Source organism: Megascapheus bottae, chromosome 18 (genome assembly GCF_031878675.1).
Source record: "Megascapheus bottae isolate mThoBot1 chromosome 18, mThoBot2.hap1, whole genome shotgun sequence".
NCBI classification, from domain to species: Eukaryota; Metazoa; Chordata; class Mammalia; order Rodentia; family Geomyidae; genus Megascapheus; species Megascapheus bottae.
In genome coordinates, this window is record NC_143526.1 from 32,664,880 (window position 1) to 32,691,007 (window position 26,128).

Consider the following 26,128-nt stretch of genomic DNA (forward strand, 5'->3'; position numbering starts at 1 on the left):
TCCCCTAGTACTGAAGATGGAATCCAGGAATTTGTGCAGGTTAGACAAGAGCTGCACAGTGAAGCTGCTCCACAAGCCCGGGGTAGTGTTCTGTTCTCCTCCTCCTCCTCCTCCTCCTCCTCCTCCTCCTCCTCCTCCTCCTCCTCCTCCTCCTCCTCCTCCTCCTCCTTCTCCTCCTCCTCCACTTCCTCCTCCTTCTTTTCTTTTTCCTGGGTCATGGGGCTTGAACTCTGGGCCTACACACTATCCCTGAGCTCTTCAGCTCAAGGCTGCTTCCCTACACCTTGAGCCACAGCCCCACTTCCCCTTTTCTAGTGATTAATTGGAGATAAGAGTCTCCTGGTCTTTTGTGCCCAGGCTGGCTTTGAACATCTATCCTCAGATCTCAGCCTTCTGAGTACCTAGAATTACAGGTGTGAGCCACTGCGTCCTGCAGTATTCTTTTCTGAATTCAATTCCTAGCAGCCAACCTCTCCTCCATGGATTAGTTATTTATGCAGCATGATAAATTACTTTGGAACTTAAGATCTTCAAGCAGTAGCATTTATGATTCATAATTTCTGCACAATTGTTATAACTTCTATGGATCAAGAATTTGTGAGAATTGGCAGGTGATTCTATTAGAGATTTTAGTCAGCTGACCTGAGACTGGAAGATCCACTCTGGGGTTGGCTCATGCCTTTGGCTGGCAAGCTGGGGTTGGTTGTGAGATGATTTCTTGGGAGCCTCTCTATCAGCCTGCCATCCCCTTATAATCTGGGGTGTCCCAGGAGAGTCCACAAAGGAAGCAAAGAGGAAGTTGCAATGTCTTTGCCCATTGGCTATACTGGTCAGCTCTCCTGGGCGAGGGAGGAACTACAGAGGGAACGAATATCAGACGTGCAAAACCAACCCAGCCCAGGCAAGGGCTGGTTACCACACTCTGCCTACTAAGAGGGTCTCCTATTCCCTGCCCATTCTCAATCAGACATTTATCAGGATATGTGTTCATCCTTTTATTGTGTCCTTCCAACAGATTTTCACCTCCACGGTCGCTGGACGGCTTTTGATGCCTCTGTGCAAACACCTCCCCTTGCCCTGTTGAGTCCTAGCTCGGGGCCTGGCACAGAACTGAAGCTTCTAGAAAGGTTCGCTGGAAAGCACCGAGTGACAAAGAGCTTGCAAACGGGAAGGATCGGGATCTCTGTCCCTCAAGTCCCTGGGCGCGACTGGAACCCACAGAATGGGAGACAGACGTCCATCCATGCTAGTGGCAAGCCACTCACCGAGGCCCTAGCAACGGGGGCGGGGCCAAGTCCGCCGGTTGCTCCGTACACGTTACTTCCGGGCACTGGACGACTACTTCCTGGGGAGCGGCCGGCGGCACTGGAGGTGAGCGCTCGGGGGCGGCTGGCAGGCCTGGGCCTCCCGGCGGGGTGCGGCGAACGGTGTCGGGGTGCGGGGGGGAAGCGGACACCGGGGCCCGGGCTGTGTTGGGGGCTGGTGGGCGAGGAACCCCTCGGGACCCGGGGAAGGTTCGTTGTTGCCGCTGAGAGGCTGAGTTTCCGGCCGGCCGAGGCCTGGCCTGGTGTCTCCGGGCCTTGGATGCTCGGCCTGGCCCGGAGCTCGGGGCTCCTCGCGGCCACGCCCGCCTTGGTTTCGTCCGCCCGGACTTCGGATCCCGGGTGGCCCTGCACTGCTGTCGAACCTTGCGCTGGTGTTCGGGTCCCTTCGCTGTAAAATGGGCGCATAGACCCTGTGTGCTGAGTGGAAAGTGCTAGGGTGCTGTGTGTGTGTGTGTGTGTGTGTGTGTGTTAGTAGTTTAACCAGGGTCTAGGGTGCTGTGTGTGTGTGTGTGTTAGTAGTTTAACCAGGGTCTAGGGTGCTGTGTGTGTGTGTGTGTTAGTAGTTTAACCAGGGTCTAGGGTGCTGTGTGTGTGTGTGTATGTGTGTGTGTGTGTGTGTGTTAGTAGTTTAACCAGGGACTAGGGTGCTGTGTGTGTGTGTGTGTGTGTGTGTGTGTGTTAGTGAGTAGTTTAACCAGGGTCGGGTGCTGTGTGTGTGTGTGTGTGTGTGTTAGTAGTTTAACCAGGGGCTAGGGTGCTGTGTGTGTGTGTGTTAGTTTAACCAGGGGCTAGGGTGCTGTGTGTGTGTGTGTCTGTGTGTTAGTAGTTTAACCAGGGTCTAGAGTGTTGTGTGTGTGTGTGTGTGTGTGTGTGTGTGTGTTAGTAGTTTAACCAGGGTCTAGGGTGCTGTGTGTGTGTGTTAGTAGTTTAACCAGGTCTAGGGTGCTGTGTGTGTGTGTGTGTGTGTGTGTTAGTAGTTTAACCAGGTCTAGGGTGCTGTGTGTGTGTGTGTGTGTGTGTGTGTGTGTGTTAGTAGTTTAACCAGGGTCTAGGGTGCTGTGTGTGTGTGTATGTGTGTGTTAGTAGTTTAACCAGGGACTAGGGTGCTGTGTGTATGTGTGTTAGTAGTTTAACCAGGTCTAGGGTGCTGTGTGTGTGTGTGTGTGTGTGTTAGTAGTTTAACCAGGGTCTAGAGTGTTGTGTGTGTGTGTGTGTGTGTGTTAGTAGTTTAACCAGGGTCTAGGGTGCTGTGTGTGTGTGTTAGTAGTTTAACCAGGTCTAGGGTGCTGTGTGTGTGTGTGTGTGTGTGTTAGTAGTTTAACCAGGGTCTAGGGTGCTGTGTGTGTGTGTGTGTTAGTAGTTTAACCAGGGACTAGGGTGCTGTGTGTGTGTGTGTGTGTGTGTGTTAGTAGTTTAACCAGGGACTAGGGTGCTGTGTGTGTGTGTGTGTGTTAGTAGTTTAACCAGGGACTCAATTTAGCACTTCAGCGCCTGGCCTGTACTTCTCCTGAGCTACATCTCCAGACCCTTTTCTCCGTGCCCCTACTGCAGTGACTTTCTTAGGCCTTTCCCTGACATCTCACTTGCCCCTCCTCCTTCCTGGGGTGTGGGATCACCATTCTCACCCCTGGCTTGACATTTGGTGTGCACCTGCACATTTGAGTAGTGGAGGTTGTAAGAAGGTCCATGATAGGGACTGCATGCAAAGGGTACTCAGTAAGTATTTGTCTGGAGAAACACGGCCTTAACCGGAGTTCTGGACATTAGGGAACAAGCCCCACAGAGGTCCAGTAACTCCATGAAATTATTTCCTGTGTTAAGTAATGAGCATGCACTTATTATTCTGGTACGGGTGTTCAATGAAAGCCTCTGTCCAGGGTTGGAGGCCCAGCTCAATTGGTATTGCACTAGCCAATGAGTGAAAGCATCAGTCAGGTACCAAGTTCAGGTCCCATTCTAGGTACTACAAAAGAAGACAGTCAGGCACCTGTAATCTTAGCTACTCAGGAAGCTGAGATCTGAGGATTGCGGTTAAAAGCCATCCTGGGCAAGAAAGTCCGTGAAGCTCCAATTAACCACCAGAAAACCAGAAGTGGTGTTGTGGCTCATGTGGCAGAGCAGTAGCCTTGAGCAAAAAGAGGCTCAGGGATAGCTCCCAGGCCCTGAGTTCAGGTCCTGGAACTGACCTCCATTCCCCCCCCCCCAAAAAATTGATCTGTTGTATTACATACACACCCACATGTAGGTGGCTACAACTGAAAGATTCAGGACATACTACTGCCTGTTCCTACTGATGTGATACATTCTAGTGTGTTCAGTTGTCATTTATTAAATGAAGTGAGGTCTAATACACAGGAAGTGCTGGTTGCAGCCCCTTAATGGTTTCCTTGGCTGGAAAATGGACCACAGTCTGTAGCTGGAAACCTCCAGTGGGAACCAGAAGGAAGCCCTTTGACTCCTCACTGTCATTTTGCTAGGCAATCCTTAGGGAGGTTGAATACTCTCAGCCTCCGTTTCCATGCTGAGCATTCATGCTCAGTGATTCTGAAGTGAAAGATGTCCTCTGCTGGGAGGTGGAGGCCTGTGACTGGGAGTGGAGTCTTGGATTGAGACTTGAATCACACTTGTATAATTAGAAAAGGAAAACCTAGGGTGAACCAATAGAACAGTGATACTCACAAGACAATATGTTGGAACTTTACAACTTGGAGGAGGGTTGGGGGAGGGAAAGTGGAAGAAAAATGTGGGAGGGGTAACAATGTTTAAGAAGAGTTGTACACACTAACTTGCACTAACTAACCCTCCTGTACATCACCCTGACAATAAAAGGAAAACCAAGGGGTTTGGAATCTGGCTTAGTATTAGAATGCTTACCTAGCACGTATAAAGCCCTGGGTTTGACTTCTCAGTACCATCTGAACTGAATAAGCCAGAAGTGGTGCTGTGGCACAAGTGGTAGAATGCTGGCTAGCCTTGAGCAAAAGAAGCTCAGGGACAGTGTGCAGGCCCTGAGTTCAATCCCCAGGTCTGGCAAACAAAGGAAAACCTAGAAATAAGTAGAGCACAGAAGTGCAGAGGGAATGAGGAAAGTAGATGAGAGTCTTGAAGCCAACACAGACTCACCATTTTGTTAAGAACTTTGCACGGCCAGCCTTTTACACCTGTGTTCTCCAGTAGGTTGCCTTCAGCTACATGTGCCTATAGTTAACTTCTTAAAAGTTCTTCTGTGACTGCAACTAAGTACTCAAGCCATATGTGGCTGGTGGCAGCTGTTTGGAGAGCACAAGTCGAGAACATACTATTATGGAAAGCTCTATTAGACATACTTGATCTTGCCTTAAGTCTAGAGAAGAACATTGAAGGGGTAGATTTTCCTTCTATATTGTTTCTATTGGACTGCAAAGAAATTAAAGTTCAGGACTTCTTCATCTTAGCTGCATCTATTCACATTTTCTGAAGTCCTCTTGGTCTTCAGTTAATGAACTCAGTTTGGTTATAGTTGCAGTGTTTTCTACAGTTATTTACTTGTTTCCATTAGTGTTGTATTACAAAGACTTTGCCCTAAGACTGATGACCCGGTGTACATACCCTTTTCAGTGGTACTTTAGTGAAGAGGCCATGAGGGATTGCCTGTACCAGCGAACAGCTTCCTCATTGTGGGATACTAGTTGTTTCCTGTTCTCCAGCATTAGATTGTTTCCGTACTCTAAATTATAAGAAGTTTTTCACTAAAGGATATAATCACTTCTATGATAATTGTTATATATTGCCTAATTGCCATTTTGACAAAAGCCTACATGTGTTATAGCTTTGAATAGTGCAGTCTTTGGCTGTTGAGAGCATCAAGTCTGGATGAGGTCAAGAGATCATCCTGGCATGTAGCTATTTGGTGATAGGTGTCGGGCTCTGTACCTGCCACATTCTGATGCCCAGGGCTCGCCTATCACCTCAAGTGTTCATAGTAACATCGCTTTTAGCAACATTAAGTGGGAGTATACATAAGTGCATTGGCTCATTATAGCCTTGGGCGTGAATCCTGGGGCCTAGGGCATTTAACCGTGGGGTGCTACTAAAGTGAGTGTGCTCTCTTAGGCTGCAGCCTGCAGGTGCTTTCTATAAGTGGAAGGCGCTCTGGCAGGAGTCTTGGAATTCACTTCTGAGCCAGTTTAGGAGCCACTCCAAACAGCCTGCCTGAGTCTGAGCCTTACACCTTGTGTTTGACCAAAAATGGTATTAATGAGTGTGAGGTGCCACCTGATTCACTGCGCTTGGAATCCTGTGCCGTTGGGTTCTTTTCAGAACTTAGGCCCTTCCTGAGAGGGTGAAAATCTGCCAGCTCTATGGATTTGGGAAAAACTGGGCCTGAGGCTTTGAAGGCAAGTGGCAGCTTAGACAGAGGTGATGTGAAGAGTGGCCACTCTGCTGGCACATGACCCATGGCAGTGAGCAGGAGAAGGGGAAATGGAACATGTTTGTATAAGCCCCACTGTTCATGTAGTACGTCTTTTTGTTGTTGTTACCCGTCATTCTTTATGTTGCAAAAACATTACAAAGCAGAGAAACATCACAGCCAAGGCAGAATTAGATCTCCCAGTCTATTGTGGCCAGAGCCATCCTATAGAAATGAAGTACTTGTACACTTCAAAATTGTTCTAGTAGCCACATTTAAAAGGTAAAAAGAACTGGTGAAGTTACTTCATTTTGTTGGATTAAAAATATATAAGCTAGGTACTGGTTGCTGATGCCTGTAATCCTATATTCAGGAAACAGATCCAGAGGATCATGGTTCAAAGACAGCTAGGGCAGAAAAGTCTGTGAACTCCATCTCCTGGCTAGGTGCCCATGGCTCATGCCTGTAATCCTAACTTCTCAGGAAGCTGAGATCTGAGAATTGTGGTTCAAAGCCAACCCCAGCAGGAAAGTTCATGAAATTCTTATCTCCAAGTAACCACCAGAAAACTAAAAGTAGAGTTGTGACTCAAAGTGATAGAGTGCTAGCCTTGAGCATAAAAGCTCAGGGTCAGTGCCCAGGCCCTGAGTTCAAGATCCATACAGACAAAAAAAAAAGAGACTCCATCTCCAAAATAGTCAGAAGGGCTACAGGCATGGCGCTGGTGTCAGCTGAGCAAGCAGAAGGCCCTGAGTTCAGGTGTGGGGTGGGGAGTATACACATCGTAAAATTTATATTTATATATAGATAGATAGATATAGATATATAGATATATATATATATTTTTTGGCCAGTCCTGGTACTTGAACTCAGGGTCTGAGCACTGTCCTTGGGCTTTTCAAGGCTAGAGCTCTACCACTTGAGCTACAGCACCACTTCTGGCTTTTATCTATGTATATGATACGTACCGAGGAATCAAACCCAGGCCTTCATGCATGCTAGGTAAGCACTCTACCACTAGGCCAAATTCCCAGCCCCACATTTAACATTTTACCGTTTTTAAGCATAAAATTCAGTGACATTGCAATATTCTGTAACCATTACCATTCTCTTTTCAGAACTTTTTTGTTCTCCCCTACAAGAACTCTATACCCATTAGTAACTCACATTTTAGCTACTTAGGATACTGAGATCTGAGGATCATGTTCAAAACCAGTAAGCAAGCAAGTCTTTCAGACCATTAGCTCTATTAAACTACTCAGAGAAAGTCAGAAGTGTCTCTGTGGCTTAATTGATAGAGAAAAAAAACATACTCACCTTTTTTTTTTTTCCTGGCCTCTGTGCTTTCTGTCTCTGAACTAGTCCATTCTGGAAAGGACATGGAAGCGCACTATCACTTCTCTTCTGAACTAGTCCATTCTGGAAAGGACATGGAAGCACACTATCACTTCTCTTCTGGCCTTACATATTTTTGCACGTGTGCATGTGTGTATGTGCAGGCGGGACTGTCTCATGTGCTACTTTCCCTTTGCACGTAGACACTGGCTGTGGAGAGGTGAATGAGGAAATCTCAGGCGCTGGTGGATTGACTGGGCCATGGCCTCTGACCTGGACTTTTCGCCTCCTGAGGTGCCTGAACCCACTTTCCTGGAGAACTTGCTTCGCTACGGACTCTTCCTGGGGGCCATCTTCCAGCTTATCTGTGTGCTGGCCATCATTGTGCCTGTCCCCAAGTCCTACGAGGTGGTGAGTCCTTCCCCTCCCTCAGCTTCTCTCAGTGCAGGGCTGGCTTGGGTATTAAGTAGGTGTCACTACAAGCAGGATTGGCAGGGGCCAGGCCTCGCCTTACTTCTGTAATGTGTTCTTGATTCCCCAGGTGGTTGGTTGAACTGCCTGACTAATGCTAGGTTTGTTTGCTCAGCCATTGAGGTTTGTTTATTTGTTTCTTTGCTTGCTTATTTATTTTGAGACAGTTTTGCTGTGTTGCTCACACCAGCCTGGAGCTCTGGTTCCTGCAGCCTTCGCCTCCCCCCAGGTGATGGCATTCTGTCAAGATGTTTTTAGGGCCTGCTTCATCTCAGATTGCTGGAAGATAGGTCCTCTGTCTTCCAGAAGCCCTTTCCCTTGCAGGGAAGTCCTATATAAAATCAGTACACACCAGGCTGGAGCGGTGGTTCAATGATACAACACCTGCCTAGCAAGTATAAGACCCTGAGTTCAAACCCAGATACCACCAAAACAAAACAAAACAATAATACTCACATTTGCTCCCATAAGATGTACAAGGTAGCCAGGCTCTGGCTGAGATCTGAGGATCATAGTTCAAAGCCAGCCTCAGCAAGAAAGTCAATGAGATACTTTTTTTTTTTTTTTTGGCCTCCTGAGGCTGTGGTTCAGGGCTTGGGCACTGTCCCAGGCTTGAGCTTCTTTTGCTCAAGACTAGTGCTTTACCACTTGAGCCACAGCGCCACTTCTGGCTTTTTCTGTGTATGTGGTACTGAGAATCAAACCCAGGGCTTTGTGCATACTAGGCAAGTACTCTACCACTACGCCATGCTCCTGGCCCCTTGATGAGATTCTTATTTCCAATTAATTACATTTACACAAGTGGAGTTGTGGTTTAAGTGGTAGAGCACTAGCTTTGAGTATAAAAAAGTTCGGGGGGGGGGGGCAGGAGTTTGGCCTAGTGGTAGAGTGCTTGCCTAGCATGCACAAAGGATTCAATTCCTTGGTACCATATACATAGAAAGAATAGTGGTGCTGAGGCTCAAGTGGTAGAGCTCTAGCCTTGAGAAAGTCCAAGGACAGTGCTCAGGCCCTGAGCTCAAGCCCCAGGACTGGCCAAAAACCAAACCAAAACAAAAACAATAACAACTACAAAAAGTTCAGGGGCAGCTCCCAGGCTCTGAGTTCAAGCCCCAGGACTGGCACCACCACCAGCAAAAAAACTACAAGATATGGATGTATAAGTGGAGGACCTGTTCTTGCCTTGGGGGAACAAGAATGAATAGGTTCCCTAAGGTGAATCTTTCTGCCCTTCCTTCCTTCCCTCCCTCCCTCTCTCCTTCCCCCCTCCCTCCCTCCCTTTCTTTCTTTCTTTTTTTTTTTTTTTTTCTTTTTTCTCTTTTGCCAGGCCTGGGCTTGAGCTCAGGGCCTGAGCACTGTCCTTGGACTTTTCTCAAGGCTAGAGCTCCACCACATGAGCCTCAGCACCACTTCTGGCTTTTTTTTTTTTTTTTTTTAACCACTAGGCCAAACTCCCGGCCCGATTTCTTCCTTTCTTTCTTCCTTCCATCTTATTTATTTTTATTGGTTGTGGGGCTTGAACTCTGGCCCTGGGCACTGTCCCTGAGCTCTTTTGCTCAAGGCTAGTGCTCTACCACTTTGAGCCACAGCTCCACTTGTGTTTATTGAGTAGTTAATTGGATATATGAGTCTTGTGGGGACTTTTCTGCCCAGGATGGCTTTGAACCGTGATCTCAGGTTTCAGCTGCTTGAGTAGCTAGTATTACGAGTGTGAGCCACCAGTGCCTGGCCCTTCTTCTACTCTCACTTTTCCCTCTCCTACCCTTTTTCTCCTGACATTGATTTGTTGGAGAAAGGCTATAGATATGCACACAGAATTGGGCTGATTGCTTCTCAGTGGAGTCAGTCTGAGTGTTCCCCAGTGACCTACCCCCAGAAAGTCCTGTCTAGAGGCCCAAGTCCATTCCTGTCAGGTCGTATGGTGTGGACACTTAGGGCTGGTGCTGTGTCTTCGCTGTTGCTGTGCCACACCTTTAGAGATTCTCATAGGTTCAGGTGATAGCAGATCCCCCTTCCCCCCATTATCAAATCTTTCACTTAAGTGGCTTTTACATCATTGATGAGCCAGTGTGTTCTGACTTGGCCGGAGTTGTTCATTAAAGACCTGTTTCCTCATCCCCTGCATGTTGTTCAGTTCTTTTTTGAAATGTGGGATGAATGCTTGTTTTTTTTTTTCCCTTGGTAAATTTTCAGAGTAGGGAGGTTTAGCCCTAGCAATCTTCAGTATTGCTCAGTAAAGCTTTGGTTTGTCACACGTCTCGTCTTTGACTGTTTGTGTTTTTCCTGGGTTCAGATTGTATAGTTCCTGCCTGGAATTGGTCATTTTTCCAAAAAGCTTGCTTCTTTTAGTATCCATTAAATGCTATTCTAGAAAATAGCAGTGACCACAGTTAGAATTCTACAAGTGATCAAAGGAACAGAGCTCTGACCAGAGATAGTAATTAATTTTTTAAAGACGAGTTGGAATTCATACTGTGCACATTCATTCTAGTGCACATTTAAGGTTATGCTAACGATATGAAGAAAATGACTTATTGGATATACCCTGCTGTATTAGAGGTCCCCCAAACCACACCCCTAGATTCAGTGATTTATTTAGCACTCACAGCTATGATGAAATTGGAGAAATCTCATCACAGTGGAAGGATACTAAGCAAAATATTAGTGGAGGGAAAAGACATGTGGGGCAGAAGGGAGGACGGCAGCACGGCCCTCAGAGCGCTGCCCCATGACAGGTATACTTCACTTCTTAGCTAAGAAGCTTTTAAAGACTCGGTGCCCAGGGTTTTCACTGGGGACTGGTTCCATAGATCTGCCTGCTACATTCCCTAATTCCAGACTTCCCCAAAGCAAGCAGGTGTTCAGCATAAACCATACTGTTTGCCCTGACGGTTGAGACACAGTGAGCCCCTCTTATCAGTTCAGGAAATTGTGGGAACCATGAGGAATCCAAGTTCCCAGATGCTAGCCAAGGGCCAGCCATACAGGAGCAGGCTTTGGTAAGGGTAACAGTGTGTCTTTGTGCAGACTTGCTTCTGCATGCCTCCAATATATTGGTTATGGTTTTAAAGTAACTATGTCATATTTTAGTTCCAACAACTTTCACTGAAACTTGAGATTCATTGTGGTTCTTTTTGGCAGTAGTGCAGTACAAGGTGCTATGCTAGGCGATCTTTTCCTCTCATGTTTGCTAGTGAGGTTATCTTACTTCAACCTGTACTTTTCACACTTTTTATTTAGTGTGTGTGTGTGTGTGTGTGTGTGTGTGTGATGGGGCTTGAGCTCTTCAGCTCAAGCCTACTGCCCTACCCCAGGGCCTGAGCATTGTTCCTGAGCTCTTCAACTCAAGGCTACTGCCTAACCCTTGAGCCAAGCCCCACTTCCCATTTTCTGGAGGCTAATTAGAGATAATAGTCCCAGGTCCTTTATGTGCCCAGCTGGCTTTGAACCTGGGTCCTCAGATCTCAGCTTCCTGAGTAGCTAGGATTACAGGCGTGAACCACCACAGCCAGCTAGTTGGTTTTTTTTTTTCAAATAATATAAGATACTTATAAGCAATATCTCCAGAAGTCAAAGCATATAATAAAGTCTATTCATAGAACTTTTCTTTAACTTCATCATCTTCCTCCCTCTTCCCTTACCCACCACAGAGAGAATCATTTTTATTATTATGGTTTATCTTTATTATTTTGATTTTTTTTTTCAGCCCATGGCCTCATGCATGCTAGGCAAGTGTTCTATCACTGAGCTAAGCTACACTCCCAGCCTGCTTGAATTTTTTTTTTTTTTTTTTGCCAGTCCTGGGGCTCCTGCTCAGTTCCTGGGCCTGTCCCTGAGCTTCTTTTGCTCAAGGCTAGCACTCTGAGCCACAGTACCATTTCTGGCTTTTCCTGTGTATGTGGTACGAGGGGATTGAACCCAGGATTTCATGCATGCTAGGTAAGCACTCTACCACTAAGCCCCATTCCCATTCCTTGGTGTTTATTTATTTATTTATTTTCCAGTCCTGGGGCTTGAACTCTGGTCCTGGGTGCTGTCCCTGAGTTCTTCAGCTCAAGGCTAGTGCTCTACTCCTTGAGCCACAGTGCCACTTCCTATTTTCTGGTAGTTAATTGGAGATAAGAGTTGCATGGACTTTTGTGCTTAGGTTGGCTTTGAACTTTGACACTCAGGTCTTAGCCTTCTGAGTAGCTAGGATTACAGGCGTAAGCTACCAGCACCTGGCTGGTTTTAGCTTTGTTTTAAACAAGCAAATATATGTGTGTGTCTTCTGTGTGTATTCATACTCATTCATATTCTACCCTTTGATATATAAAAGATAGCATACCCCTAAACATAGTTTTGCACCCCCTCTTTTTTCTTAATATATTCTGTCCAGTATACTCTGGAGACCCATATATGTCGGGGATCTCTGTGCTGAAGAGATCTTGCTTGTTTGGCAGAGTGGGTGGTGAGGATTACTGATGCTGTGGGGAGTCATATGAAGGAGCATGGGTGGAGTGGGGGTGGGAAGCCTGGGAGCTCTTTCACATTGGCAGGGGGATTTGTAGGTCTGTAGCAGGCCAAGTGTAAGCAGCATTTGGGAGAGAAGCCAAGGAAAAAACATGGAATAAGGAGAGGATCTGGGACAGAGCCCTGAGGAGTCCAGCATTTAAGGGACAAGCAGAGGGCAAGAAAGTGGACATGGGAAGTTCATAGCCTTATTCTCGTATTTTGAGAAAGAGTTCCATCACTGGAGTTTTTCCTCCACAGTTGTAATCACACTTTCTTTCTTTCTTTCCCTTTTTTTCTTTTTCTTTTTTCTGTTTTCTTTTTTTTTTTGTAGTCGTGGGGCTTGAACTCTGGGTCTGGGCACTGTCCCTGAGCTCTTCAGCTCAAGGCTCTGGTTCTCTAGTGGTTAATTGGAGATAAGAGTCTCATGTTCTATGAGGGGTGGGGATGGGGGGGAGGGAAATGGGGACCAAGACATGTGGAAGGGTATCAATGTACGGGAATTAATGCACCTTCTATCTGGCAAATATCATTTAACCCTTCTATTAATTACAATAAAAATATATGAAAAAAAAAGGAAAAAAGAAAAAGAGTCTCATGTTCTTTAGTGCCTGGGCTGGCTTTGAACCTTGATCCTCAGATCTCAGCCTCCTGAGTAGCTAGGATTACAGGTGTGAGCCACCATGCCTGGCTATAATCACACTTTCAACATAGTCCCCATGTCCTTGGGTTCTTTCCTCACCAACATGCCACACTGGTGGCTATTAGAAATAAAAGTGTTTTCATGGTCACTGGTCACTGGTGAAGCTGCTTTTAGTTCTAAGTTCTGAGGGGGAGGTGATGACTATTCTTGTTTTATGAGCAGGGGTAGAGTCAGGAATCCTCTTTCTTCCTGTTATTAAGCCTTCAAGGTAAGCATCTGAGGCCTGGTTCAGTCCTATAAAATTAGAGGACTACAAAATTGTGGGGGGGGGTGGAGGGGGGGAGGCAGGGTTGGCCAGTCCTAGGCTTGACCTCAAGGCCTGGGCCATATCCCTGAAGTTTCTTTATGTTGAAGAATAGTACTCTATCACTTTAGCCACAGGGCCACTTCTGGCTATCTGAATAGTTTATTGAAGGTAAGAGTCTCTGGAACTTTTCTGCCTAGGCTGGCTTTTAAACCATGATTCTCGTGTCTCAGCCTCCTGGAGGTAGCTCGGATTACAGGTATGAGATACTGGGGCCTGTTTGGTTTTTTTATTAAAGAATTTATTGACATTGTGTTTTACATCATATTTCGAATGACACATTTAACAAACAAGTATTCAAGAAGGGAATCTATGTACAATCCATCGGCACTTAGGTTTTAGAACATAATTAAAATTAGGCTGAGGGTTTGTATGTCATAGATACATATTAATCTATGTCATAAAACATTGTCTATAGAGTCATAAATTTTTATGTCTGTGTAGTTGTGTTTATATTTCCAATGCCATGTCCATAGCATCGGGTATGCAAATATTGAGTCATCACTCTTGTATTGTTTGGATCTAATAGCCACATATTAAGGATACCATGGGCCTTTTGTTCCTTTGGTCTTGACTTGTCTCACTCAATATGATTCGCTCTAGATTCATTCACTTCCCTGTGAATGCTAGTATTTTATCTTGTCTGTTGGCTATGTAGAATTCCATTGTGCGTGCGTGTGTGTGTGTGTGTGTGTGTGTGTATCACATTTTTTGTATCCATTCATCTGCAGTAGGGCATCTGGATTGTTTCCATCGCCTGACTATTATGAATAGTGCATAGATGAACATAGCTGAGCAGGTGTCCTTATCATATCTTGGGTTATGGTGTTCAGGATAGATGCCCAGGTGTGGTATGGTGGAATTGTGGGGAAGGTCAATTTTCAGTTCTTTAAGAACCCCCCACACTGCTTTCCAGAGTGGCTGAACTTGCTTATAATCCCAACAGTGCAGGGTTCCTTTTTCTCCACAACCCTGCCAGCATCTGTCATTGTCTGAGTTCAAAATCTTGGCCATTTTAATTGGGATAAGGTGGTATCTTAGGGTTATTTTTATTTGCATTTCCTTTATGACCATGGATGATGAGCATTTTCTCATATGCTTTTCTGACATTTTAACCTCTTCTTTTGATAAGTCTCTCTTTAGTTCCCTTGCCCATTTAGTGATTGGTTTGTTGGGTTTGGGGGATTAGTTTCTTGAGTTCCCTGTAGATACTGGATATTAAGCATTTGTCTGATGTATTAGGGTCTGGGTTTTTTGAGAGGTGTGTGTGTGTGTGCGCACGCACGCATGTATGCACACACTTAATCTCAGAGCTTCATGCTCTCACTTGGCTTTTTTGCTTAAAGCTGGGCCACACCCCCCATTCTGGCTTTTTGCCTGCTAACTGGAAATAAGAATCTCTCTGATTTGCCTGCCTGGGTGATTTGAACCTCAGTCCTCAGATCTCAGCCTCCTGAGTAGCTGGGGATTACAGGAGTGAGCCACCGACAGACCTGGCTTTTTTGGGGGGGGGAGGGGAGGAGGCTTGAACTCTGGGCCTGGGCGCTGTCCCTGAGCTCAAATCTACCACTCTACCATTTGGGCTACAGCACCACTTCTGCTTTTCTGGTGGTTAATGGTAGGTAAGAGCCTCATGGACTTTTGTGCCTGGGCTTGCTTTGAACCTTGATCCTCAGATCTCAGTCAACTGAGGATTACAGGTGTGAGCCACCAGTGCCTGGTAACAATCTCATTTTTTATTTATTTATTTATTTATTTTTAATTAATTTATTTTTTGACAGTCATGGAGCTTGAGCTCTGGGTCTGGGCGCTGTCTCTGAGCTCTTCAGCTTATGGCTACCGCCCTACCCCTTGAGCCACAGCACCACTTCCAGTTTTCTAGTGGTTAATTGGAGATAAGAGTCTCATGAACTTTAGTGCCTGGGCTGGCTGTGAATCTTGATCCTCAGATCTCAGCCTCCTGAGTAGCTAGGATTATAGGCGTGAGCAACTGCGCCTGGCTAGTCTCATCTTTTAAAACATAAATATAGCACATCTCATTTTTGTTTATTTTGTAGTTTTAGGATATAGGGTTCATACAAGGGAACTGTCTTCATAACTGAAGCTCATATCTTTAGCTTTAAATAAAATGTTCAACAGCAAAACATTCAGTATCATTAATCCAACTTTACTGCGTGAGGGCGGCAAATGGCCATAGTTACACGTGAGTTCTGCTGCCAGCTTTACTCTGTGTGTCCCCGCGAGGCAGCCTTCTCTCCTGCCCAGCTCCTGACTGAACAGACGGGAGACACAATATTCTGTGTGTGAACAAGATGACAAGATGGCTAGTGCGGAGGCTGCCCTGCAAACAGGTTGTACCTGATAACTAGCTGGGATTTGGAATTTGAGTGTGGAGCACAAACAGGGACTTCAGCTTGGGAACGGGGAGGAAGGGAGTCCCAGGGGTAGGAGCAGGCAAGGTATTGGAAGAGGGCAGGAGGCAGGAGTGGGGGCAGCAGAGAAGTTATAAGGACTCTGAGAAGTCTCTGCCTTCTTTCTAATGGCTAAACTGTCCTTCTGGCTTGGTCTCTACAAATGGGTTTTATTAGTGGTTGTTGGGGTCAAAGATAATATTTTTTGCTTCCGATGATGGGAAAGCCTTTGAAAAGTGAAAGAATGTCTTTCCTGTGGTTCCAGTAAGTTGTTTTTTTTTACAACCACTTATGACTTCAGTACTTCAATTCTTAGCAGATTATTTGAAAGCTCTTTTGGTGGTAATTAGGAGAAGGGGGAAGAAGGAACACATACAAATGCTTCCCACGCTACCCCCTTCCTTTTCATAATGCAAGCCAGAACCAATTCACAAAACCAGAGTCCACGTCTCTAGAGTCCTCAGCCAAATGAAAAGGATTTCTCATTGACACCTCATTAAACCGAGACCCAAGGAAGCAAACGTTTGTTTGAGTTTGACTGAGACATGGGTTGCACTTAATCCAAGGATTTGTTTGTAGGTCCTATACACTTTCCATTTAGTCCAAATATGTTTTGTCTGTGCCAAGTCTGTTTGATTGTGTGGTAAGAAGGGCTCTGGGCTGCTTCTAGGCCTAGAGAAGGGAATTGATTTCTGCTGTTTATGGTGAGTGAGAGACTGTGATGCAACTATTCAGGCTGACCCTTGGGCTGCTCCCTGGTTTCTCCACCAGGCTGTACACCAGAGCCATCAGGGGAGTTTTCAAAGGGCTGTACAAAAGCCACAGAGATTTCCATTTTCTTTGAGGTCTCAGATCCATATTTTCTTACAGTGCCAAGAGATTTTGATAGGCAGTCACTGATCTAGTCCTGAGGTCATTGTGTGTTGGGGGAGGGCAGGGCACTGTACAGTGGTACTGAGAACAGAGAGGGGAGGCCCATTCCCACAGGAGCCCAGGCAGACAGCAAGTGACACTTTCTCATGCTGCCAGAAGATGGGCAGAGCAGTAGGCAGAGCAGTCCAAGGAGAGTCTGGAAGCTGCCGTCCCCAGAGACACCTCGGAAGAAAGCTGGCTAACTTCCATGGCTCTGCCCTGTTCTGGTTAAGGCTGCCCTTCTTCAGTGTGGAGCTTCCAGAACAGAGTTCCTGGATGGGCTTCAGAGGTCTGCAAACTCCCTGAAACAGCAGACAGAAAAGTGCTATTTGTAAGTTCAGGTGTATTTTCCAGGGAGAAGTTTTCTCTAGGTGGAATGGACTAGCTTAACAAGTAGGACTCTGGTTCTAGGAGTTGAAGGCAGTAAAGGAGGGAACCTGTCTCTCTCCCTTCCCATGACCTGCCTGAGCTTACCTGAGTTTACCTCCCAGAGTCTCTTTTGGGATGATTTTCTATACAGAATGTTGATCCACTCAGCCCTAAGCAAGTGGGCGTTGACTTTTAGTTCAGTGACTCATGTAACAGATAGTAATAGTGCATTTGGCAATTATTGTAAACTAGTTGTTTAAATGTTGGCTGATCTAATCTCTTCATGTGTTTCTGTCATGTCTCAGCAGCTAGCTGCCAGCTCCTAGAAGGCAGGCATCTTCACCTCACTTCTGCCTGTGGTGATTGCCATGTCTTGTGTTAACAGGGACCTTCCTACAAACTCTGTGCTAGTGTTTCCCCAAACTCAAATGGTCCTGGCTAGTGGACTGGGCCCCAAGGAGCCCTGGCTTTCCTGGTAGTGCCTGTGTGTATGTGTTAGGAAAGACAACCATGGCACCCCAAACAGCACCTTGTCACTGAGGCTTTACAGGTAAGACAAGCCATTGCTCTGCCTTTACTCACTTTACAGATCTCATGGAGAGTCTCTGTCTGGCTACATGCTCTCACCATGCCCCAATAGACCCTCTTGCCCAAGTTCCCCACTCCTGTGGCACATGACTAAGAGCCCACTAGACCCCCAGGGCAAGGGGAAAGCAGTCTCTGTGGAAAGGGCTGCTAGCAAGTTCAAGAGAAGCCCAGCATTGCGGTCTACTGAAGAAGGGCTCACCAGAATGGGTAGCAAAGTGGTGGCTTTGAAGGTGATGTTCAGATACTTCTCCAACCAGAAGGTCCTGAAAAAGATGGGCCTTTTTGCGGGTACAGTAGGATGGTAGTCTCCAGTGTTGAATTGTTTGTTTGTTTTTGTTTTGCCAGTCTCAGGCCTTGAACTCAGGGCTTGAGCATTGTCCTAGGGCTTTCTCAAGGCTAGAGCTCTACTACTTGAGCTACAGTACCATTTTCGGCTTTTTTTTTTTTTTTTTTAACTATGTATGTAGTACCGAAGAATCAAATCTGGGTCTTCGTGCATGCTAGGCAAGCACTCTACCACTAGGCCAAACTTCCAGCTGCCCCCTCCCCCCGGCTTTTTCTATGTATGTGGTACTGAGGAATGGAACTCACATCTTGTATGGTAGACAAGCACTCTGCCACTAGGCCAAACTCCCGGTCTCCAGTGTTGAATTCTGACAGGAAATTATGCATTCACGATTTACATTAGGCCTCTATCTGCCCTTGAGGGCAACCGTAAATAGTTAACTTGGGAAAGCATAATCCTATTCTCTGTGTCACGAGAACAGGCTCACAGAAGGGAACAGCCATGCAGTTTTGCCCTGGGTTTGTTTTAGATGTTGGAGGGGTTAGCCATTCTGAGCAACCCATTTCTGTGAGGTTGCTGTGTGGTGGCAGGGTAAGGGCATAAACATGCTTCTACCAGACACTGGTCTAGAGAAATGTAACAAACAGCCTGTGGGAGAGACGGCTGGACACACGTGGAGCCACAAACCAGCCAGTGGGAAGGACTGTGTGCTGAATTGTGTCTGGAATTGTCTAATCACCATTCCCCTGGCTGCCAAGCGCATCCTTTACTCGGTCTCCTTCATGTAGTGTTGCCCACGGGGATGGACGCATGGCTTCTTGTCAAGGCCAACACTGGCTCCATCTTTACAGGGTCTTTTCTGACTCCGTGGGATAGACCAGAGCTTCTGTTAGGCCAGCATGCTGAGTGTTGACCTGTTCTTAGGGGACTGGGTGAGATGACTTCATGGCGCTTCTCCTTCCCTGGACCTTTCTCAAGAATAAAGTGGGTTCAGTCTGTTGAATGACGTTTTGTCCTGATTTACAGGACTCAATCACATTGCACCTTCCCTGCTAGGAAGGCTTGATGCATGGTGGCACACATTCGATTATGTGGACCTGATGAATAGCAGCAATTTTATGGCCTGGTGAGTGGGTATAGAGCTGTTTCATTATTGATGGGCTCATGTCCACAGAGGACATCTGCGGACTTGGTAACCACCGGGTCACAGAGGTTCTTTTTCCTTTGTGCTTGCTGAGGAAACTTTCAACACCTTCCGGGGTGCAGGACTTCCAGGTTTAAAGGGAGGCTATGGAATGTGTAGTCTGCCTGGCTTATCCCAGCAGCTCGCATCTCAGGGGAAATTAAGTCAACTATTTATTCAGTCATACCTGTCAGCTAAGACATGGAGCCACAGGTCCTGTGTCTTGAGACCCAGGGACCTAAATCACGTGTGTGCCAGCAGTCTTCACTTCTCTGCAGCTTGGTGGGAGGGTGTAGGCTACATTAGGCCAGGTACCTAGTGTCAGTGAGCCTTGGTTTCCTCGCCTGGAAATGTGGTTGGCTCCTCAGGGAAGTGAAGAGCTTTAGTGAGCTGATGGGTGAAGCAGCGCCTGGGTGAGTGCCCCCAGCATGGGCAGAGTACCTGCGTAGCCCGGGGCATATGGAGCCCGGGGCTCCTCCTAAGCTTGCTCCAGCAGCAGTGCCTGGCCACCAGGCACGAATGGTCAGGGAGCTACTTGACGGGTGGGCTGTGGTCAAACAGCCTCTCTTGGAGTTGATCTCAGATAGCATCTGGAGAGGACCAGCTCGGGCTGGAGCCCCTTAACAAGTAGATGGAACAAGACTTGGGAACAGACCAGATGTTGGGGCACAAGGGAGTGGTGAGAGCTGAGGAATGACTTGGATAACTGGTGCTGTTGTCTTGAGTTGGGTACCAATGCCAGAAACAGAGATGAGGGAGAGAGAGGGGCAGGAGGAGGCAGTTAACACATTCAGATGACGTGATGACTGTGATATGTGCTCCCCCCAGACAGCCGCTTTCAGCTATGAAAAAACGGAGAATGACTTACGAACACTACCCCACTTTCCTGACTCCTGTAGGAATGTGAGTCACAAACGGGCCTTGGAGTTGGCCCTTTGGCAGACAGAATTGAAGGTTGCTCTTGTCATGCAAGAGTCGGGGACTAGATTTCACAATTGACTCAGATTTAAGATCTCTATAGCTACAAAGTCCCCAGCCATAGTGTATATACCCAGTAAGAGATTAGGTTTTAATCTGAGACCTTAGGAAAGTCACATGACCTCCCTTCTTTGTTTCTAAAATGGGGCCATTATGCCCTTTGAGGCTCAGCTGTGTCCAGACCACATAACATAGGACCTGGCACAGTGCAGATAACTTATAGCTGCTATCATGGCTGTGGTGGGGTTGTTAGTGGCTGTGCATAATCATAGTTTAGGCTGTATTGTATATTGGATTTTAAAACTGCTTGTACTCTCTGTGTCCATAGAAAAAGACCTCATCTTAGGCATCATATTTATAAATACAGGTGAAGTATCTGTGGTTCTGGGGAATCTTGTCTGTCCTTTCATTCATTCACTCACTCGCCAACAGTGGAAGCTGTCCCAAAGAGCTTGTAGGCTGATGGGGGTAAAACAGTTGTGGCAGGGGTAGAGGGCAGAGGAGGGCTGGGCACTTGGTGGGACTGTGTTCTTGGATGGGGCAAAGTCACAGGGCAGAGTTTGCAGTGGGGAGCCCAGGAGAGGGGGGTGCTACTTCTTTTTTTCTCCTGTTGGTCATGGAGCTTGAACTCAGGTCTGGGCACTGTCCCTGAGCATTTGCTCAAGGCTAGCTCTATACCACTTGAGCCACAGCTCCACTTCTGAGAGGGCTGCTCTTGGTACTGGGGCCTTACCAATATAGGATGGAGAAAAGCCCAGTTGAGGCTGGAGCAGTGCCCTTTCTTGCCAGCCCAGGTGTGGGACACAAAGCTGAGGTGATAAAGGTTTTGGGGGAAGGTCAGTGATCAGGCCTGTACTGAAAAAGTTGAAAAGTCCCTTGGACAACAGGCAGAATTGGGGAGGGACTGTTCTAGAATGCAGAGTCTAGATAACAGGAGGGAGGTCAGCAGGCTTTGTGACCTGTGAGATGGGGTTGGTGGAGGGCCAGTCCCTAGATCTTATCCCCCTGCTGCGGGAGAAGGCTGAGCTGCTGGAGAAGAGAATGTGTGGGCTGGGGCTGCTGAGCTGAGGGGCAAGGCAGGGTTAGGGTTAGGCACCAGTGGGGGTCAGAGGAACAAGGAATCTCTGGGCATTCCCTGGGTGTCATGTTCTCTGGATTCTAATATAGGACCCAGAGCCCCACAACATTGAATTCAGAATGGAGACTCCTGCATCCTAGAGACCTGGTCAAGTTTCTTGTTCAATGGGGACCTTGAATATCATTTAAAATTTTTTTAAATATATTTAACATTTTAAGTTTTGACAGGAAAAAAAGGCCCAGCAAGCCAGGGTAGAGCAGAGCTGCAGAGCTAAGACCTGGCAGAGCAAAGCTAGCTGCCTGTTATCTTGAGCTGAGAAAGCAGTGGGGGCCTGGGGCTGGGCAGACCTTCCGCTGGCTATGCATGGGTGTGTGGGTTGGACCTTTGGCTTGGATCCCTCCACCCCCAGCCCCCAGCTGTGGTCTCTGCCATTGGTAGGTTGGGGGCTGAGCCCTGGGGACAGGGGGAATAGGGAAAGTCCGAGAGCAGAGCAGGATGGTTGATGAATATTTTTGTCTTCTGAAGCAAGTGTGTTTTTTCAGTAGTTTTGGACTGCTTTTCATTTTTCCTGTTTTACATCAAGGTCAGCGCATAAGAGGGCCTTTCCTGCCCTGTGCTGGGGACTGTAGGGTGGCATGCACCTGAATGAAGGGGCAGCATTCATGTGCCTTTGCTGCCCCCGAGAATGCAAGGTCAGTGTCATCTATCTGTGAAGAGGGAGGAGCTACAGATCCAGACATAACGGGAAGCCTTCTGATTACATTTTTAAACAGAAACACTTCAGGCCAAGTAAAGTTTGCCTGTGAGCCAGACAAGGCTTGCCTGGGCTCTCTGAAGCCATTTCTGGCCATGGTACACTTCACATTATCACCCAAAGATAGGAGCAGACTGAGGCAGTTCCAGATCCTTCTCTGACATGGGCCTGAGTGGCCTGAAGCAGGCTATCCTTTCATGGAGTCCATGGTCTTTATCAGCACAGCCAGGACCAGACCTAGATCTCTGGTTTTGAAGTATTTGTGTTTGTTTTGTTTTTGGCTTTTTCAGCAGCAACAGCAGAACCTTTGTGATTTATTTCACATAAGATTTGGCTGAAGAGCTAGTGGTTGGCTCATGCCTGTAATCTTGGCTACTCAGGAGGCTGAGATCTGAGAATCAAGGTTCAAAGCCCGCCTGGGCACAAAAGGACCTGAGACTCTTATCTCCAGTTAACTTCTAGAAAACAGGAAGTAGGACTTGGCTCAAGGGTAGGGTAGCCTTGAGCTGAAGAGCTCAGGGACAGAGCCTAGGCGCAGTTCAAGCCCCATGACCCACCAAAAAAAAAAAAAAAAGATTTGGATGTGAATTCATGCACCTTCTATCTGGCAAATATCATGTAACCCTTTTATTAATTACAATAAAAATATTTAAAAAAAAGATTTGGCTGAAATAATGTATACAGAGGATAGAACAAGGCTGCTTGGGGAGTCTGGAGTCTGGCTTGAGCCTGCTTCTGCCTTCCCCCAGGACACCACAGAGAGCAGTGTGCTAACTGACAGTCTTCCACCCCCGCACTGCCTTCTGTGGGTGGGATGGGAGGAGAGTGGCAGCCACAGAGGCCCCACCCCACCCCAGGTGCCTGGCCAGCCACTTCCTGGTGCTTTCTAGCCATTTCTGGCTTCTCCCATGAACCCCCAATGTGTGTAACACATTGGCTGGGAAGTGAAGGAGTCCAGATGCCACCCTCTCCACGCACATGGACCCACAGTGTTGGGCCCATCGTGGTGTTTCTGTTCTGCTTCACTTTGCAGAGCCCCTTCCGTTAGGCTTGACTCCTTGTTTTCTCTTCTTAAAATCACCGTGCAGGAGGCAGAACCCTCCGAGCCCAGAAGTGCAGAGCTGACGAGGAAGCCCAAGGCTCCTGTTCCATCTGTCAACAAGAGGCCGAAGAAGGAGCCGAAGAAGAAGCGGTAGAAGTGACCCGAGGGCCACATGGTGGGCTGGGGCGGCCTCCGTGGAGCCAGCCTCCTGCTTCCGTTCTCATCCCATCTCAAGGGCTAGTCATGACAGTCCCCAGGCTCCAGCTGGCCAGGCCACTGCTTCCTCCTCCCTCTGCTCCCATGGTGCTTCACGGTTCGGGAGACCAGCAGGCTCTGTAAGCCAGCACTGGGTTGGAGGGTGTTCACAAGTCCTGTCAGCTCAGTCACATTTTGCTCCTTAATCCTGGCGTCCAGCTAATGCTGACAACACAGCCTCTCCCAGTGGTGGTATGGCGCGCATCTCCTGCTCATCGTCACCTCATCTCTGTGCTGCAAGGAGCCAGCTTTCACACCTCATCTCTGTGCTGCAAGGAGCCAGCTTTCACCCGTGCTTAGTTCAGGCTACTGTACCACATGCCGCAGCAGTCAATTCTAAAAAGATGACCACAGGGGAAGAGGGGCAGGTGTCTCGTGGAGACCTGGGCTCTAGTACATGGCAGAGACCTGGCTGAATGCATTTTTTTCCTTTTCTTTCTCCCCTCCCCCCTCTCTTTTCTGCTAGTCCTGAGGCTTGAACTCAAGGCCTTGGCACTATCCTTGAGCTTTCCCAAGGTTAGCACTCTACCATTCAAACCACAGTACCATCTGCAGCCTTTTCTGTTTACGTGGTTCTGAGTAATTGATTCCAGGGCTTCAAGCACTCTGCTCCTAGGCCACACCCCAGCCCCAGAGCAAACTTCTTGAACATAATTTCCAAGCCTCTGAAATATCAGGCTGATCACTTGCAAACCAACCTCTTCTGGGTCTACCGCGGCACACAGAGTTAAAGGTGCGCCTGAACCAGCACCTGTACACTCCCTTCCTGATTCTTTCACTCCCTGACCAGTGCGGATAGCAATCTGGAGGGGGAAATAAAGGGTAATAAATGATCCATCATCCTAAACCTGGCCATGTTGTCTGCTGCTGGGGAAAAGGGGAGCTTGGGAATGAGTAAAAGGATGGTCCCCAGAAAGTGGGACAGGGTGGGGGGTCGTGATGGCCACAACAGGTTGGCTTTGGTCAGAGCACCTCTGCAGTTGAGCCAGTCTGGAGGACATTGTCAGGAAAGGGCCACCAAGTGCTGCTGTGTCCTTAGTCATCGGAACACTGGGAAGACCTGTGGATCTGAATTAGCGTTTCCACTGAGTCCAGGCCCCACTCACTCCTTAGGTTCCTGTTGCCTGAGAAGATGTGGCCTTGAGTGGCACTGAACACGTGCCTGGAATCTGCTGCTGAGGAAAATCCCTGGCCTCTGGGAAAGCCAGCTCTGCAGCTCAGCAGTCTGCCAGACAGTTTCCCATATGAAAGTACTGAGGCGACACTGTAAGGATGGGCATCTGTTATCTAAATCGTAGGCTTTTCAGACTAAATCTTTAAAGGCAGAATCAGAGATCAGTCCTTGCCTTCTGTTATATAGACCCTAGATCTTCTCTTTCCTTGGGCATCTCATCCAGTCTCCAGGCATTAAATACCACCACATTAGTCTGGGTTTTCCAGTGAAACAGAGCAGGAGAGATTTAGTATATGGGATTGGCACAGGTGACTGGAAGCTGAACAGCCTATAATCTAATGTCTGCAGGCTGGGGAAGCTGGGATTGAGTCCCAAGGCCTGGGAAGCAGGAATTCAGCATAGTGGAAGAGGAATGTCCCACGAATGCAGTCAGCCAGAGGGAGAGAGAATCCAGCTTCCTGCTTCTTTGTTCTAATATGACCCTCTAGGAGCAGTGAGGCTCACCCTCAATGGAGAGGCATTCCTGCTCCACTCAACAGTTCAAGTGCTAATCTTTCCAGGAACCACACCAGAAATAATGTTTCATTGGATATCTGGGTATCCCATGGCCCTGGTCAAGTGGACCAGATATAAATCTGTCCCAAACACATCTCTCCTAAATCTTTCCTAAACATCCGATTACTAGATCTCACTTCTTATTCAATATCTCTATTTGGATACCCAACAGGCATCTCCTCACCAGCACCCTAAGCCTATCTTCTTCTGCTGTTCCCCATATGAAAGCATTTTTACTAAAAAAAAAAAAAATCATGAACCAGTGGCTCACGCCTATAGTCCTAGCCACTCAGGAGGCTGAGATCTGAGGATTGAGGTTCAAAGCCAGCCCAGGCACCAAAGTCCATGACTTACCTCTAATCACAAAAAAAGCTGGAAGTGGAACAGTGACTCAAGTAATATAAAATGCTAGCCTTGAGCAAAAGAAGTTCAGGGACAGTGCCTAGGTCCTGGGTTCAAGTTCTAGGACTAGCATGCACGTGCACACTTATGCATGTAAACACACACACATTGTGACTCATGCCTGTAAGTGTAACTACTCAGGCGTCAGACCTGAAGAAGAAGATTCAAAGTCAGCCTCAGCGGAAAAGTCTATAAAACCAGCCATAAGCTGAGCTGGAGGCATGGCTCAAGTGGTACCGGGGAAAAGGCAAGCAAGAGCGAGAGACTGAGTTCATATCCACATGTGATCAATCCACTTAAGAATCCAAGGATGGAGGGATTATTCTGGACTGTCCAGGTATGTTGTGATCATGGAGAGAGATTGTGTCTCACAGGCTTTTCTACCCTGAAAACTTCTACCTTGAAACTGTGATCCTTAGATCACAAACTTCTGAGTAGCTAGGATTACAGTCACTGGCACCTGGCTAAAAGTCCAATTTTCTTTCTTTTTTTGTGGGTTGTGGGGCTTGAACTCTGGGCCTGGGCATTGTCCCTGAGCTCTTCAGCTCAAGGCTATCGTGCCACTTCCAGTTTTCTAGTGGTTAATTGGAGATGAGTCTAATGTTCTTTCGTACCTGGCTGGCTTTGAACTGTGATCCTCAGATCTCAGCCTCCTGAGTAGCTAGGATTATAACTGTGAGTCATCATGCCTGGCTTTAAAAGTATTATTATTATTATTATTATTGTTGTGGGTCATGGGGCTTGAACTCTGGGCCTGGGCGCTGTCCCTGAGTTCTTCAGCTCAAGGCTACCATCCTACTCCTGGGCCTGGACGTTGTCCCCAAGCTCTTCAGCTCCAGGCTACCTCCCTACCCTTGAGCCACAGTGTCACTTCTGGTTTTCTAGTGGTTAATTAGAGATAAGAATCTCATGGACTTTAGTGCTGGGGCTGGCTTTGTACCTCAATCCTCAGATCTCAGCCTCCCGAGTACCTAGTATTACAGGTGTGAGCCACCACGCCCAGCTAAGAGTCTAATTTTTTAATTATTATTATTAAGGTGATGTACCCCTTCCTTTGCTTTCCCTCAGTTACCCCCTCCTATCCCTGCCCACAAGTCACACAGTTCATTTTCCACATGGGTC

The 26,128-nt window shown here is 47.3% G+C and overlaps 1 protein-coding gene across 2 annotated transcripts; it reads left to right on the top strand.

Moving 5' to 3' along the window:
* Positions 1 to 1,393: 1,393 nt before the first annotated feature.
* Positions 1,394 to 23,002, top strand: Manbal (mannosidase beta like). 2 transcript variants are annotated; one of them, XM_090352327.1, is made up of 3 exons: positions 1,394 to 1,415; positions 7,254 to 7,461; positions 22,667 to 23,002. In XM_090352327.1, the coding sequence occupies exons 2-3, from the start codon at positions 7,312 to 7,314 to the stop codon at positions 22,772 to 22,774; spliced, it is 258 nt and encodes an 85-aa protein (XP_090208453.1). In that variant the 5' UTR covers positions 1,394 to 1,415; positions 7,254 to 7,311; the 3' UTR covers positions 22,775 to 23,002. The 2 variants fall into 2 exon arrangements, with proteins under 2 accessions (XP_090208453.1, XP_090208452.1); XM_090352326.1 differs by having other exon boundaries at positions 1,413 to 1,435.
* Positions 23,003 to 26,128: the final 3,126 nt, after the last annotated feature.

Coding starts and splice junctions, on each gene's coding strand:
- Manbal (XM_090352327.1), top strand. CDS start 7,312: ATGGCCTCTGACCTGGACTTTTCGCCTCCTGAGGTGCCTGAACCCACT. Junction 7,462..22,666: donor TCCCCAAGTCCTACGAGGTG/GTGAGTCCTTCC, acceptor ATCACCGTGCAG/GAGGCAGAACCCTCCGAGCC.